At 30.4% G+C, this 18,057-nt stretch overlaps 1 protein-coding gene across 3 annotated transcripts in view; it reads left to right on the forward strand.

Annotated features, from left to right (window-relative positions):
* LOC106462714 (cap-specific mRNA (nucleoside-2'-O-)-methyltransferase 2-like) overlaps positions 1 to 18,057 on the forward strand; it is a 29,490-nt gene that overhangs the window by 9,061 nt on the left and 2,372 nt on the right. For all 3 annotated transcript variants that reach the window (XM_013922660.2, XM_022390035.1, XM_022390034.1), the window contains 6 exons: positions 1,604 to 1,872; positions 2,378 to 2,539; positions 10,946 to 11,086; positions 11,844 to 12,029; positions 12,478 to 12,645; positions 16,562 to 16,660. In XM_013922660.2, the coding sequence (XP_013778114.1) occupies positions 1,604 to 1,872; positions 2,378 to 2,539; positions 10,946 to 11,086; positions 11,844 to 12,029; positions 12,478 to 12,645; positions 16,562 to 16,660 (1,025 nt within the window). The remainder of the gene's footprint in view (positions 1 to 1,603; positions 1,873 to 2,377; positions 2,540 to 10,945; positions 11,087 to 11,843; positions 12,030 to 12,477; positions 12,646 to 16,561; positions 16,661 to 18,057) is intronic.

Raw genomic sequence — 18,057 nt, forward strand, 5'->3', positions numbered from 1 at the left:
GTTGTTGTTCTCATCCCTCTATCTCTAACATAGTTTTTATCATTTATATCTTATATACAGCTACTACTGACTTCTACGGTTGTTGTTCTCATCCCGCTATCTCTAACATAGTTTTTACCATTTATATCTTATATACAGCTACTACTGACTTCTACTGTTTTTGTTCTCATCCCTCTATATCTAAGATAGTTTTTACCATTTATATCTTATATACAGCTACTACTGACTTCTACGGTTGTTGTTCTCATCCCTCTATCTCTAACATAGTTTTTATCATTTATATCTTATATACAGCTACTACTGACTTCTACGGTTGTTGTTCTCATCCCTCTATATCTAAGATAGTTTTTACCATTTATATCTTATATACAGCTACTACTGACTTCTACTGTTGTTGTTCTCATCCCTCTATCTCTAACATAGTTTTTACCATTTATATCTTATATACAGCTACTACTGACTTCTACTGTTGTTGTTCTCATCCCTCTATATCTAAGATAGTTTTTACCATTTATATCTTATATACAGCTACTACTGACTTCTACTGTTGTTGTTCTCATCCCTCTATCTCTAACATAATTTTTACCATTTATATCTTATATACAGCTTCTACTGACTTCTACTGTTGTTGTTCTCATCCCTCTATCTCTAAGATAGTTTTTACCATTTATATCTTATATACAGCTACTACTGACTTCTACTGTTGTTGTTCTCATCCCTCTATCTCTAACATAGTTTTTACCATTTATATCTTATATACAGCTACTACTGACTTCTACTATTGTTGTTCTCATCCCTCTATATCTAAGATAGTTTTTACCATTTATATCTTATATACAGCTACTACTGACTTCTACTGTTGTTGTTCTCATCCCTCTATATCTAACATAGTTTTTACCATTTATATCTTATATACAGCTACTACTGACTTCTACTGTTGTTGTTCTCATCCCTCTATATCTAACATAGTTTTTACCATTTATATCTTATATACAGCTACTACTGACTTTACGTTGTTGTTCTCATCCCTCTATATCTAACATAGTTTTACCATTTATATCTTATATACAGCTACTACTGACTTCTACTGTTGTTGTTCTCATCCCTCTATATCTGACATAGTTTTTACCATTTATATCTTATATACAGCTACTACTGACTTCTACTATTGTTGTTCTCATCCCTCTATCTCTAACATAGTTTTTACCATTGATATCTTATATACAGCCACCACTGACATCTACTGTTGTTTTTTCTCAACCTTGTAGCTATGAACGTGGTTCTTACCATTGCTATCTTGTATATAGCCACTGTTTTTAGAAGTAGTAATACAGTTTTATAACAATTCCAATAGTGTTGCAGTTTGGAAAGTCCACCATAGTTGACTAGGTGTTATGTTTATGTTGCTCATTTTGTACTTAGGAAAGAACATGATACTCATACTGTGTTTGTTTTGGAATGTGTTACCAAACTTGAGTAATAAATATATTCATGCTGCTCATTTTGTATATAGAAAGCACCATGTTACCTATACTGTGTTTGTTTTGGATTTTATACCACATTTGACTAATGGTTATGTTCAAGCAGCACATCTTATATTTAGGAAAGCAATATCTTAGCAATGCTATGTTTCCTTTGGAGTGTTTGCCACATGGATTCCTGGAACAGTTAGAAAACTGTTGTCGTCTATTTAAAGGCTACCAAGAAATTACCATTAAGGAGAATTTGCGTCTGTGGGACCATATGTCAGATCAAGACTCTTCTTTTTTACACCATGTAAAGGATGAATGTGTGAACCTGTTCTTTCAGAAGTACAATATTAGATATATAGAAACCTGCAAGAGGATTATAAAAGACAGAAGGCCTAATGTGGTAAATTTGTACAACATTTTCTTTTCCCTTACAACAAATCATTCTAATCAGAGCAGACTTTATTATTATAACATCATATTTCTAATATAAGTGGTATTATATATCATGGTTGTCTTGTTGATATATATATGGTTACGCAGATTTCTTTTATTATTCTACAACTGTTAAAATACACAGACTCAAAATATATGATCACTGATTGTGAGATTTGAAAAAAACTTCACTTCATGTAAAAATTATTGTTTAAACGTTTTTCATCAAATAAGTCAGTCCTCTGGTGAGTCAGTGGTAAGTTTATGGACTTACAACTCTAAGATCCAGAGCTTGATTCCTTGCAGAGGAACTTCAGATAGCCCAGTGTGGATTTGTTCTAATATAAAAAAAAACAACCAAATGAGTTAATGGTAGACATAGTAAAGCTGCTATGCCTATTGAAAGTACAAGGAAAGATAATTTAGTTTCTTAGATTATTTTTGTGTAACTTTGTTTTGTGTTTTTGGTTTAGAATACTTTGGGACAGAACTTCAAAGTCATGACAGAGCCATCCAAATCAAATGATTCCAACTGGCAAGATATTCTACGAGAAATAACAGATCATTTTAAGAAATGTTTTCCTGATTCAGACTACGAGTTTTCTGAAAGAACTGATTGTGTTATAGAGTGGGAGGTAAAACTTTATTCCCTAGTCTAAAAGTGATAGTTGTTGTGTCTCTTTAGCTTGTGTCCTGATTATTTTGTATTCTTATTAAGTCTGTTTGTATATTTTGTTGTATTTTTCATACTGGTAATCAAATAATGGTAGTCCATTTATTTTAATGTAATACAAAACACAAATGTGATAATAGGAAGTATTTATTAAATGTTTCAGAATCATCAGGATTCTATCATCAGTAATTTAGAGGTACAAAACAAACAAACAATATTTGTAATTACAACAGAAATATATATGTAAAAAGTAAACAATTTGAATATACAAATATAACATGAGAAAATGAAAAATGTTGCACAAATGAAATAGTTAAATTCATATAAGTTTAAATCAAGTGAAGACTCTGTATTATGTATGGACCAAAGAAGAGTTTTTATGCATAATGTTTTTTTTAAAAAGTTCAGTATCATGTTTAGCTGTTGAGAGAGTTTTAAAGTTGGAGAGAGAAATTGGATGTCCTGTTTCTGTATTGTGTTAATAGATAACAGAGTTGGGAGGTTTTTTTATTGGTAATAGGGCTATTGTGGGAGAAATGTACTTCTGGTGAGAATTAAACTGTCTATACCTTTAATGACATGACTTTAACCCTATCACCCCAGGTAACCTTTACTGTGCATGACACAAGGTTTTAGTGTCCTACATTCAAATTTTTGTTAAACTACTTTTTATTTATGTTATACTAATTAGAATAGCATAAAATCTTAGATAATAATCCATATTTTAATAGTATACAAGTTCTTAATTCTACAAGGCAATATTTTAAAAAATCCTGAATTTCCACTAGTGTGACCCACGTGACACATTTTCTCTTAACATGTCATCATCCCTATTTTATCCACTACCTCTCTAAAATGTACAAAATTAAATGTAAATTACTATCTATAAAATCATTGCTCAGACAATCCATAATTTTTATAGTCTTCAATTTTGTTTGGTTACAGAGCTATCAATTAGAAAATCAGACCCATCCTAGCCACACCCACCTGTCACATCCTCTCTTTCACAATTCATTGATAGTTCTCTCTTACGTGCCCCCCAGTGGCACAGCGGTATGTCTGCAGATTTACAACACTAGAATCCGGGTTTTGATACCTGTGGTGGGCAGAGCATAGATAGCCCTTTGTGTAGCTTTGTGCTTAACTACAAACAAACAAACTCTCTTACATTTCATTATATATTATCTATAACCAATAGAAAGTCAAGGTTTCCATCTATCAAATGACGTATTGTATAATGGTATTTTCTGATTAGTTAAATGTCAATTTCACTCACAGTACAACATTCGTTCCCCTGAGAAAGTTAACAACTATCTTGGATGAATTTGTAACGGCTCTTGTCGCATAGTTAGAAAGCCAGGAAAATTTTGAGAGGTAAGTCTAGTTTTTGCATATTAATAATCTGTATTCTTTGGTGCATTATTTAATTAAATAAAAATTATTAAGTGCACTACTATCATTACTATAAAAAATTAGGCTTAACTGTCTTTGACAATCGAGAGAAAGAAGAAAAAAGATTGCATAAGTACTTTATTTCTTGTTTTTCATATTTATTCTTTCTTTATTATTATAAAAGTAACTAAAATCTAAAAATAGAGAATAAGTATCTTGTTGGAAATGTTATACGAATCGTGTAACATGACCTGCACATTCTCCAAGTGGTTTACAACTTATAATGGGGTGGATAAGAGTTAGATATGGTTCAAAGAGCAATAAAACAATAAAATTTAATTATAAATAGAAGTATACTGTTATGAACTTAGAGCTACTTAGGATAAACAAATGTAATTTCATGTTACAATTTGAAGTCATTCTATAAAGAAAAAAGGGTAATTTAGGTTTATTTCGATTCTTTATTTATTCTTTGGTGGTTATGAAATTGGTCGAAGTGACTGATCCTGTTTTGAGATAGGGTAGAGAACATAACAGAAAACTATAAAGTTTTACTGAAAAAAACGTTTGAAATGCATTTACAAGGTTTTAGGAATTACACAAAAGAAATTTGAGATGAAAAAATATTTTTAATTTAAACATGTGAAAGACTTGTAATATTAACTGAAAGACTGCCAAATTTCATGACAATATACATACTATATTGAGAGTTATAAGTATTAAATCTATAAAAACTTTAAACGAGTACAAAAAGATCACGTGGTCATTCAAATTGACCGAGTCTGTATTGTGAGAGTTAACAGATCAATACCTTGAGCTTCAACAAATCTGTTCTAGAATTTTGAAAATAGCTCATTTTTCGTATAGTTTCGTGTGAAATTTCCTATTAAGTATTTCATTATAATTATATCTTTGAGATTATATCTTATTTCATAATAGTTGTGTTTGTTACGAAATGGTGCGGAGCAAAAGAAAGATATCAATTTTGTTGTGAAGAAAAGGGTCGAATGTAAATTTTGGAAGCATTTTAGATTGAAAAAAATGGTTCTGTTGATAAATTAAAGTCAGAAAAAATTACAAGTAAAGAGATATTCTAATACAACATGACATAAATTTCAGTATAAATAATATATTTATTGCAGTGTAATTTCTATGGGCAACACTATGCCCTAATTGTAGATCATGGATTGGTACAGTTTTTATAAATTGTATATCAGGCATTGTTGCATCAGTAATTTATTGTGATCATCTGTTGATACATTTGTAGTAATGTAGACCAGGTAATGTTACATTTTTGTTTATTGTGGACAAGCTGAATGGCCATCATATAATGGTAAATAATTTTTCTTCTCAAAATTATGTCTACATAATTTTTTTTTATGCAGTGCTGATGCAAGGGTATTCAGCACCTTAGGCTAGCCCTTCAATGTGCACCCCCTATAGTAAGTTTTCATAATCTAAATAAGAACTCCATAACAATATTGTTTCTGTAACTCTCAATATACCATTGTTTACGTGTATATTTTCATCTTGCTTCATATGTTCATTTATGCCTGCAAATAACCAAGTCATATTATTATTATCATTATTGTTATTATTATTATTACAATAACTCAATGAAGAAAATGGCAATAAAACATAATTTTCTGTTAAGCTTTATTTTCAGGTAATCCATAATAAACGTAAGCATACTTTCAGGATTTGAATAAACAATGAGGGACAATTTACCTACATATACCAAGTATTTTGTATTAATTATGTTATGAATATTATATTATTGATGAAACTTCATCAAAACCTTACTTTTGTATTAATTATGTTATGAATATTATATTATTGATGGAACTTCATCAAAACCTTACTTTTCGTGCTTTTAATCTCGCAAATGTGCAAACAAGTTGTTTGAAGTCAAGTTTCTCAGCAATTTCACATTCCTTTGACAGAGTTCCTTGCTTCATAGTTCAGCATAACTATGGTTTTATCACTACTGGCCACAGACACAGGGAATGTTAAGAGCACACATAAAGCAATAAATACATTTGGAACATTATTTGCTAGCTTATTTTTACATATAAATTTCAGAATGTATTGTGATGAGGCACACTTCTCGACCCATCTCACAATGACTTGTAATTCACAACACAAATCTGTGGCATCAATGTCTTTGTTATCACCATGTTGTAAAATGTTTACTAGTTTTAAGCAATGTTCCATTATTTCCTTTTGTTATTATTGTCTGCATATCGTGGATGTCATAAAGGAAGCCAAACAGCAAACTAACTTGATGCATTTGTGTGAATCTTGGATCAACTGATTGTATTGCTACATTTAAGACTGCCAAATAAAAGTTCACTTTGAACTTTTCCTTGGGATTCTGAATTGGTTCATCGTCTACCTCGTATGTGAACTGCTTCCTCCTTCTCCTAATTTGGACTGGCTGTGGTTCTAGTTCTGCTGATATGCCCAACTCCTCGGCAAGTTCCTGTGCATTTGATAATGCTTTCTCAAACTATTCATCATTCCTGCAGTTTACAAGATACTTTTTGTTTCTTTCAGTTCTTTTACTGCATCCTGGATATCAAATACCTTCTCTTGAAATTTTTGCTAAATTTTTTTTCAAACAGAATATCATACCAAACAATGAGGGAAATGATGAACTTGAAAGTGGAAATGTTATTTGCAAACCTGCGTGCCTCAATTCGTAAAGAAATGGCAGAAGATCCTGTAAGGGAAATATCCTCAGAGATTTTAATTAAGGCATCAAATATATTGCCTAGCTGATAGCAAACAGAGTTCAGAGCAGTAATATGGCTTTTCCATCTTGCATTACTTAATGGTTTCACTATCATTTTTGGGACATGATGTTTTAGAACCTCCCAACAGTGTGTCGAAGCTGAAAAGTACACATAAACATGTTTTACCTGGTCAAAGAATGCTTTTGCCTCCAGACAACTTTTGGCTACATCATTAACAAACCAAATTTAAAGAATGTGCACTGCTAGGGACGAACAATGCTTGTGGATTAATTTTCAATATCTCCTTTGTACACCATTTATTTTTCTTTCATGTTGCTTCCATTATCATAGCCTTTACCACACGTTTTCAACCAGTAATGGCATCTCCTGTAGCTGATGAAGAATGGTGTCTGTCATACCATCTCCTGTTGTGTCCTTAAGTGACACAAATCCCACAAAATGTTCTTTGATGCAAGACTCTAGCTTACAATTGCCAGTGTCTGAAGGTATGTCTACAAATTGAAGAATGATGGTCATTTGTTCAAGATGACTTACATCAGGTGTTCAATATAAGATTATTGAATAGTATTTTGAAGCATGAGTAGATGCTAGTATTTTTTTTTATTGCACTAAGAGCTGAATCAGTTTATTTTATCTCTATCCCAAGGTAGTGTGCACATTTCCCACTGTCTTGTTCATTTATAAGTGGGTCAAAAAAAAGCAAGATATTCTACTAACTTCAGAAAGTTTCCATTGCCAGAAGCGTTCAGTTTGTTATGTGATCCTCTAAAAGGCAGATTTTGCATAACAAGAACTCTTTCTAAATCAATATGTCATTCTAAGATTTGTTGCCAATATTTTTGTTGTTGTTTGATATGGCACATATTTGTTTTGTCAATTGTTTTTTTGCTGTTCAGTCTGAGTTCAAGTTATCTCCAGTTTTGAAAATTATTCAAATCTTCATTACTTCTTTCATGCAATGCTAGAATTACAGATATGTTTTCCCAGTCTCTGCAACCTTGACCAGCAAGAGAGGAAGTATTTGGGTTGTTAACAGTAAAAAGTTTACAACAGAAGCAAAATACCAAGTCCTTTGACTTTGAATACCTTAACCACATCCTATGTATTTGTTTGCCTTTGGCAAGTGTTCTACAGTAATGAATTGACGAGAATCTTCTTTGTTTATGGTCTTTAGAAAAATCGTATTTCTGAAATTATTCTGGTCCATTTTCCACCAAGATTAGTCACAGATGCTTGTCACATTTGGGCCAAGTAGCAGGGTCACTGTAATTCAAATTACAGGTATTTTCACCTTCAATGTCTTGCTAAATCTTGATTCTGACAAACACCACTTTTCTTTTTCTGTATTCAAAGAAAATTCATCTTCATTTTGAGAGACGGGTCGAAACTGCTGTCTCATATTTTTGCCTTTATTGTAAGTAAAAAATATTTTTTTATTTTTATTTAAAAAAAGAATTATCTTTAATTATGCGGCCTTTTTTTGTCAAAGAGCTGAGGTCTAAGGCTATGTCTTTTCTGCATAATAGAATAAGTTGTTTCTGGCTAAAACTCTAAATAAACCCTTTTGCCTCGCAATACTTTAAAAACTTTTGGTGCTCAGCGTGCCAAAAATTTGGAAAAAAATTAATTTTTTTAGCATTCAATAAACACCACTAAAAATTATATTTATGTTTTAAAAATGGTGTATATTGAGAAAAAGAGACCATGTACTCACCAAAGAATGCAAAATTATCTTTGTAGAAGTAAAAGAAGCACATAGAATATGTGTTCAAATAGGGCAAAATTGGTTGATTTCTTGATAGTCGGAATCATAAAACTCGCAAGGTGAGGAGTGGTTAAAGGGTTAAGCAATGATTAACACTGCACACTCTTCCTCAACAAAGGTTTTTTTTTAACATCACTGTCATCATTCCTAGCCATCGCTCTCTTCATCATTAAGTTTTGTGTTTTTAGTTAGAAATCTTAGAAAAGCTAATTTTGTCTAAGTTTGTTCAGAATATGTGGCACCCTCTCCAGATTTTAGCACCCTAGGAAACCACCTAGTTTGCCTAACGGATAGCACTGGCCTTGGTTTTATGAACATGTTTTATAAAAATTAATTATAATCTAGTAACAATATATGTATGGAGAATGACTATCCTATTTCTAGTATTTCAGAAAAACATTTTTTATATGTATATTTGGTCATCTCTATTAAGTATTGCTTGATTAGCATTTTGACTTCTGTATATTTTAAAGTTATGTTCATATGTTCTTCTTGACAAATCCATATAGATTGAAATATGCAAAAAAATTTTTACTAAAAGATATATTCGTACTTGGTCAACTGTATGACCATGTAAGTTATTAATTGTGATGGTAAAGGCAGTGAATTTTTGTATGAATTTTGGGATCTTCTTTTTGGACTGCATGTCTTCCAGGTTTTGGCTTTGTTAGTCTGCTGAGCTGAAGTAATGTGCTTTATTTTGGGCATTTTCAAAATTGAAATGTGCTGTGGGTTAATAAACATGCTATACTTATTGGTAAAACATAAACAAACAGTAGTTTGATAAAATGTTTAATGTAAGACACTAAAACCTTGTGTTATGAGCAGTAAAGGGTACCTTTGGCAATAGGGTTAAATAAATCCTTAATCTTAACTTCTCTTCACTCTGAATTATCAATTTTGGGAATTTTTTTGACCCCTATATAATTTTATGAGTTTAACATAAATTACACAGTTATAGTTTAGATATTATTAAGAAATAATTTGAATTTATAGTTACCAATCTTCTTGTTTTCAAAAAGCCACATCCCGTCTTTAAATTAATGTCAGCAATTCTGTCTGACATTTTATATTATTTATGACCAACAGTAAGATAATATTTTAATTTACTGAATTCCTTATGAGGCTAACACATTATGATGACAGCTATGTATTATTCAGTCTACACCTTCACTCTTTGATATTGCAGAATCACCTTGACTAACCAACAGCATGATTTTACTTTATTTTACCTTGATTAGAAAGCCAGTTAAATTGTAGTAGTTATAGGACATTGTATTCTTTGTACATGTTTTTTTGTGTTCTAAGTTGGATATTTAAAAATAAGTTGAACTAAATAAAAATTAAGTAGGGTTAACTTTTATCGACACCTTGTGAGCAAAAAATTTCAAGACCCACATGTAGTTATAAAATTTCTTGTTTTAACTATTGTTTAAAATAACTAACATGTAAAAATTAAAAACTGGTTTAGATTAGAAAACTTAAGAGAAGAAAAATTTTTTAAAAGCACATTCATGTCAGGAGCCCAAGTTACTGCAAATTGACTGTACATGCTGGTAATTTGATCATTTGTTTACACAAAACTTCCCTGCTGTGATAAATTGCTTTTGTATTAAGTCTAAATGACCAGGAGATATGCAAAGTATTAGCTGTGGTTGTAAAAATTAATTGTGTTTAACTGTTTGTTATAATATGCAGTCAGTCTAGAAATGTTGTTGTTTGTTATTAAGCACAAAGCTATGCAAAGGGATATCTGTGATCTGCCCACCTGGTTTCTTGCAGTATAAGTCCACAAACATACTGTTGTGCCACTGGGGGGACATTCTAGAAATAAAAAAAATATAATTTAGATTATTTAATATTTTTTTGTTACATGATGGTTACAAAGTCAGTCATATTAACCAAGACTGTATACAGTTAGTGTTAGAGTAGAGAAAATAACAACTACAATATAAAGTTTTACTGAAAAGAAATTTGTGATATTCCTTTAGGGGGTTGTAGAGGTTATGCAAATTAAATATGAAAACTTTAAGATGAAAAAAAATGTTTTATTGTTAATATGATAACAATCAATATGAGACAAATCTTTAGTAAAAATACTTTATTAAAAAATGTGATTTTTTTGTGTACAACAGACATGCAATATTTACTAAAAGCTTTTCAAATTTCATGAAGACACACTCAATAAATTCAGAGCTATAGCATGTATATTCTTTTTTATGTGGTGGTTACAAGATTGGTCAAAATGATCAAGCCCGTACATGAAGAGTTATAGTAATTTGAAAAAATATGATTTGAACCTGTTATTATAATAAAAAAGCATTTTAAAATTGTAATAGAAACTTAAAGAACTGGTAAGGCAAATTTTAATGTTTAAAATGGTAAGTAATACACAGCTATAACTTAGTGACAAAGTACAAAATGAGAAAACATATACCATATATATACTTTTCAGTGTGGAGTTCCTATTAATTATGAAAGAATTAATTCCAAAAAATGGGTAACTACTGGGGCAACCTTTAGAAATGTGTGGAGTTCAAAGTTTTGTCAACAGCCTCTATTGAATCTTTTTCATAGACTCAAAGATCATGTTCAAGTATGTATTATTTTTTTTACAAGTGACTATTAATATATGTTATTACACATTAACTAATACTTTCATTCTGCTTTTACATTCTTTGTTTTAGATTTTCATAAAGTAATTGTCTTTAAGATGAACATAATCAGTGTTGTTCATAAACAATAACATATGATGTGACTTGAAAAAAAATTCAATCTCATAATTTAACAGTTAATTCAATCTGAATTTGAAAAACCTACCTAAATTTAAAGATACTGATGGCATTTGTATTAGTTTGAGGTTTTACTAATTGTGTGCTTTTTACTTTGTAAATTTGTGAAGTTATAGAACATTATTTCAAAACTAATAGATTGACAGCTTTGTCATACAGCTAATAAAAGACAGAATTTTTTTATAGTTAATGAAAATAAAATAACAGTAACTTTCAGAAGTTGAAAGTTGTAAGCTGTTTATCTTTTTTATTTTTACAGAACTTCCAAAACTGTTCTGTCCTTGTTACTCAAGTGGTTTTACAAAAGTTCCAAATCTGTTCTCTTCTGTTCTTGATACACAAGTAGTTTTACAGAAATTCTCAAATTATTCTCTTCTATCCTTGTTATACATGTGTAACAGAAGTTCCAAATCCATTTGCTTCTGTCATTGATACACAAATAACTTCTGAAACTGTTCCCTTTTGTCCTCTTTACACAAGTACTTGAAGTGTGTCAGTTACCCACATTGTTCTTGATAACATTGACTGACTATCATATAAAAATGCTTTACTTTTTTATAGAGTGTAAAGCAGAGAAATGCCAAAGATTTCTTTTCAACAGAGTGGGATTGGTCAAAACTCTCACAAATAATTGCTAAGCAACTCAGGCCCAGATGGCAGTACAAAGAAGTGTGCATATTGTATTCTGACAGTAGCAAGATGACTGCAGTTGTTAATGGACTTAAGTCTGCCTTTCCAAAAACTCAGGTAAATGTTCCTTGACAGTCTCCTGTGTTGTATCATCTTCTATGTGTATAAGACAAAATGATTACAAAAAAGTGAATCTGGAGTACTACTTTTCACGAAGATAGTTTCCTTTTTTTCTCATATTGTCCACTTCTGCCTAATTTATGAAAATGTGTTTTGTAATTATATATTTTTAACAACTTGAAATCTCTAACAGGAAATAATTAGAAAATTTAAAAGATATAGATTACAAGTAAAATAAATAAAGAATCCATTAAAATAGTGAAATTTTGTTCCCAGTATTTATCATAATTTTTTTTAATGTTATTGCATATGTTTGTTTTTTTTCCATTTATGGAAAGAATCATGATGGTTTTGTTTAATGTGATTAGAAAGTTGTTTCTATCCATGACTGTAATACATCTTGTATAATTTGCATATAAGTATCATTATTTTGATTTCTGGTTAGGAATTATGTTTCCAAGTTGGTAAAGGTGAATTAAAACAAAAATGCAGTGAAGTTCATGTCCAAAAAGTGATAATTTTAGACACTGTGAGCTGGTTAGACAGTGACATGGAAGAACATGGGATAAACTTTAAACAGTATCTCATACGGGAATGTATTGAGATACTTGAGGTAATTTCTGTTCTTTATTGACATTAAGTTATTTGTTCATCAAACCAAAAAAAGAATTTTACATTTAGTGTTATTAAAGTTCATAATTGCTTATGTCATAGATTTTTTTTTTTATCTAGAGGCTTAGCTACATCCTTATAAACCTTATACTATTAAATTTTGTATAGGACCATGAGCATGTAATACTTTTAGGAAAGCTTTAATACCTGTAACTTAGTGTCAAGAATTGTTTATTATAAACCCTTGATTTTAGTCAGAGCTGATTCATTTCAGAATTTTTTTATCAAAGTATCTGACTTACTATATTGGGAATTTTTTTTTTATGCACACAAGAATTTTGTGTATTCTTTTTCTATCAGACTTGGTAGATGCCTTTTTGGAGCACCTGTCGTTGATAAATGTTTTTGTAAAAAAGTTTAAATGCTATTAACTTCTTAACTCTATTGCTATGGATCTTCCTATAGTCAGGGGTAAAAGGGCATATCACCACGTTTGTAGACTTACATTCAAACTTTTATTGAAATACTATTTTATGAATGTATGTCAGTAAGTTTGGTATCATATTGTAGATTATAATTCAAGTTTTGGTATTATATATTGGTTAATTTCTTAATTTAAAAGCAAATACTAAAAAAAATACCTAAACATTGATTTTGTGTGTCACCTGTTGTGTTGAATACAGCTTTAGTTCATATTAGATGTTTAAATTTGTGATGTCAAAATACAAAGTCTGTAGTTTCTTACAAATTAGAAACTCAAATTACTGATTTTGACAAGCGAGAATATGAAATAAGAACTTCATATCTTTTCTGTTTTATGAGTTAAACCTGAGCAGAATTGTGTCTGCCTGAAATTCCTGATTTACTCATTGGATGGTAACAACATCCAATAACATTTATGTATTTTTGGCTGAAAAACTAATCTAAACTGTTTTATCATCCACAAAATTAAGAAAATTGAAGATTTATAAGGTACTGTGATAATTATTAGGAACTCATGAAAATAATTTTGGTAGAAAAATCACAGGTTTAAAGAGTTAAATTGTAGTGTTTTAATCTTAAGTATTATATTTAATTAAGATAAATGTTTTAGTAACAATGAAATTACATTTATATACATGTGTGCTTTTTAAAACCAGTCAATAGGCTTAATGTTCAAGTGTTATTCACGACTGTGTGATATTCCTCAATTCAAAAGTTTCCTATAGAGTAGTCAGCTAGGGCCCACTAATTGGAGGTTGGAATGATATCTGTGTATGGATTGTGTGTGAGTGTGTCTCCCCTAATTCTGAGTTCATCATGAAGAAAGAGTTGAAATGTAGAAGCTCCACAACAATCTAAGACACCAAAAACTTAAGGACATGTAGGTCTGCGGTGAGAGAGAGAATGGACGTGAATAATTTGTGAGCTCTCTTTCAATCACCAGTCCATCGGTATTGAAAATGGAGTTTGTTATAGGAATTACAATGATGCAAGTCAGTAATATAAATATGGCAACCTAAAAGTGTAAAATTTAAGAAGGCTATCAATTTTGTGTTTAAGAGAACTACCCGGTCATCCTTGATTTTAAAATGTGATATTTCTGATCTTGCCTAATGTGCAACATTTATTAGCTACATTGGATATTGACAAGCATTTTCAAAGTTGCTGGCTCTGTCATTGGGAGAGAGTGAAGTTATCTCTGGCATTTTGCAGGCACTAAAAAAGCAAAAATGTTACAAGGAGTACACAGAATATATACTAAGGTAACAATGATATATCTCAAAGATCCACAATAAACTTAACAACTACATCTGAATACCACAAACCATTATATAATACATTTTGTATCATTATTATTTTTCTATGTAAATGCACTGTATCCATATCATAACTTACATAATTGTAGAAAATTTACATTTGCAAATTCATAGGGTGTTAGTCAACTGAGGTCAGGTCTAGATAAAACAGAAACTTCACACATTAAATATTGCTGACATAGTCAGAAGAGTGATATCCCCTAAAACAGTTAAAAATTCTAAAATAGTTTTGTTAGACCTAACAAACCAAAATCAAGAAGTGTTAGAGAGTTAAGAACACAAGTGTTTTGAGGTTTCTTTTTCATTCTGTATTTTTCATATGCAAGTTTAGCTAATATTTGTTTTAGTATGAAGCAATAAGCATAAAGATTACTAGCAACAGACAAGCACATGTTACATTCATAAAGAACTTGTTTATATTAATTTTATTAATGATGAGCAAAATTTTCACTATTCATAAGTTTTGGAACAATGCAGTCCTAAAGTTTTTAAGTTAACCATATGTTTTGGAACTTTTGTCTCATCCATCTTTACTTCCTTGCATTATTTGAATGCTTCTCCATTTTTATGTGTAGTTTATCATAAATATTTTTATGAATAATATTATCATCTGGGTCATCATCATCATCAGATATTTCTTCATCCAGTACAACCTTTTCACATGCAAGTGGCTGGTTTGCTTTCATCACAAAAACATAATGGGTTTCATTATTTAGCTGATTTTTGGTCATTTAATACATATAGACATCCACCTGCTTTGCTCTGATGGTATTTCTGCTGATATATCAATGATATGTATTCATACAGTGTATGTCTGAAATGAAAAAAAAATTTGCAAAACTGTATATATATTTTTTATGATTTTCCAGTAATAAGTGCAATGGCAGTATTGCCTTATGACTAACTGAATTAAAGGGCTTCGATTAAATACCTAATACTTTAAAATATTTTAACCAAACAAACTCAGTATTTTGAAAATGCACTAAAAAATACTGTAGTATAACTTGTATATGCAGAAATTTTTTAAATAAAAAACATTTGCAATAGTATAGTAAAACTTCTTCATTGCTCGAGAAGTTTTTATTCTCTCATCTATATGTTTTTGTTACTTTTAACAAACACAAATATTTATTTATGGCCAGAGCAGTAATCCACTTACAGCATGCTCTTGAAGAGTCTACTCTTCTTTGTGTATTGTTTTCCTTCTCACCCTCTGCTTCATTAGTGTTAGTGTCTATTATTTTAGGAAGAAGCCATCTTTTTCCAGACTATAGAAAACTTTCAATATCTTCTTCTGTTTTTGAAATAAATAAATTAAAATTCTGTTGTGAAAATTCTATAGTGGAGAGTCGTATGTACATGTATATTTATGTGAGCTTTTTAAAACTGTAATAAAGTTATATTTGGATTTCATGTGAGTTTTTTTTTTAAACTAATAATGTTATGTTTCATATTTTTGAGATATTTAACTGTAACAATTTTAGGTTTTGGACTAATGAGAGACTTTATAGAGTTTAATAATGTTATGTTTGGTATTTATGAGAGCTTTTTAAGACTGTAACAGTATTATGCTCTGTACTGATAGAGACTTATAAGACTATAATAGAGTTAGTTATATTTGGTATTCATGAGAAACTAGGCTTTAATAATGTTATGTTTGGTATTAATAGGAAATTTTAAGACTAACAATGCCATTTTTGGTATTCATTAGGAGATTTTAAGACTGTAATAATGTTATGTTTGGTATTAATAGGAGATTTTAAGACTAACAATGCCATTTTTGGTATTCATGAGCACTTTTTAAGACTGTAACAATGTTATGTTTGGTTTTCATGGGAGATTTTTGAGACTAATATTGTTATGTATTGTATTCATGTCTGGTATTCAGAAGAGGATTTTAAAGATGCATTTTGAAAGTGTAATAGCATTATATTATGTATTTATCAATACTTTTGAAAATTTTTGCATTAGAAATAACTTTTGGTATTGAAAAACCTCACCACAGATTCAGTATAGTGGAAATACTACCAACTCTGAGGTTTTAGTGGTTAATATGTAGTTTTATTTTGTTTACATGTTTCTTGCTAACAGTATTGAACTGTTACCCTTTACTTTCAGACTCTAAACAAAGATGACTTATTGGTGGTTGTAGTGAAAGACATACTCAGCAGATTTATTGTAGGTTTCATGTACTTGTTAGCAAACCTGTTCTTGACGGTGAGACATATCATTAATTCTATATAAATGTGTTTGATGCATGCAATCAGTTTGACCTGTAAATACTATTAGCTGTCATGGATATGTTAAAGTGAGGTAGTAACACTGTGTAGTACGATGTTTCTCAACCTCTTTTTTTTCAGTAACACGGCCCACCTAAACTTTTAAGATATTTCCATCAGCCCCCAGCAGAAAATTATAGAAGTATGATATGTATGGCAATATTGTATTATTGTTGGTATACTGGGTTCATGAGCATGACAGTGGGTGAAATGTAATTTGTACAGCAGTGTGCTTTGCAGGCAATATTGTATTATTGTTGGTATACTGGGTTCATGAGCATGACAGTGGGTGAAATGTAATTTGTACAGCAGTGTGCTTTGCAGGCAATATTGTATTATTGTTGGTATACTGGGTTCATGAGCATGACAGTAGGTGAAATGTAATTTGTATAGCAGTGTGCTTTGCAGGCAATATTGCCAATCCTGCTCCTTTGACAGTAAATGAACTGATATTAATCTTCTGCCCTACTGTTTTGAATAAAAAATATACCATAAATTCTAGGGCAATTTATTAAAATTTTCATTAATTTATAGTTAGCATTTTGTGAGGCATTATTTAGTATGCGTTATTCTTTTTTCTATTTTGCAACTTTTTTTTCAAATACTGTCATCTGATCTTAAGCCTTTTTGCAGCTTATCTCAGATTGCTTTGTCCGTGACCCACAGGTTGAGAAACACTGGTGTAGTAGATAGTGTAAGCTGTTATGGCATGAGTTACAATGAGGTACTAACATAGTGTGCTAAGAGTGAGGTACTAACACAGTGTGTAATCAGTAGTGTTAACTGTCATGACAAGTGTTTGAGTGAGGTACTAACATAGTGTGTAATTGATACTGTAAACTGTCATGGTATGAGTTAGAGTGAGGTACTAATATAGTGTGTAATTGATACTGTTAACTGTTATGGCAAGTGTTTAAGTGAGGTACTAACACAGGGTGTTGCTTGGCATATTAATATTTTTACTAAGATTTTAGAAGTGAATGTTTTATCAGCTCTAGAAATGCTGTTTAACGTAATAAAGTTAACTTCAGTTAGAAGCTGTGTTGTTAGTAGTTTTTTTGAAAAAGAACATTAGGAAGCCCTTTGTAGAATGACGTAATATTTAACTTAGTTGTGTTTTTGTCCTTTATGTGAGTAGTATATCTTATAGTAAAACAGAATATATTTAATAGTAAACAGTTTTGTAGTAAATTTTCATGTAGTAACAAACTACTGGCAGTTACTGGATATAATTGCATTATGTTTTTGATTTTCATAAACTTATAATTCTGTCTCCTTGAGCATTTCTTTCAATAATCTGTTTAAGTTTTAATTTTTAAGATGTTGTAATTTTAT

This window comes from Limulus polyphemus, unplaced genomic scaffold, assembly GCF_000517525.1.
Source record: "Limulus polyphemus unplaced genomic scaffold, Limulus_polyphemus-2.1.2 Scaffold1230, whole genome shotgun sequence".
In the NCBI taxonomy this organism is placed as follows: domain Eukaryota; kingdom Metazoa; phylum Arthropoda; class Merostomata; order Xiphosura; family Limulidae; genus Limulus; species Limulus polyphemus.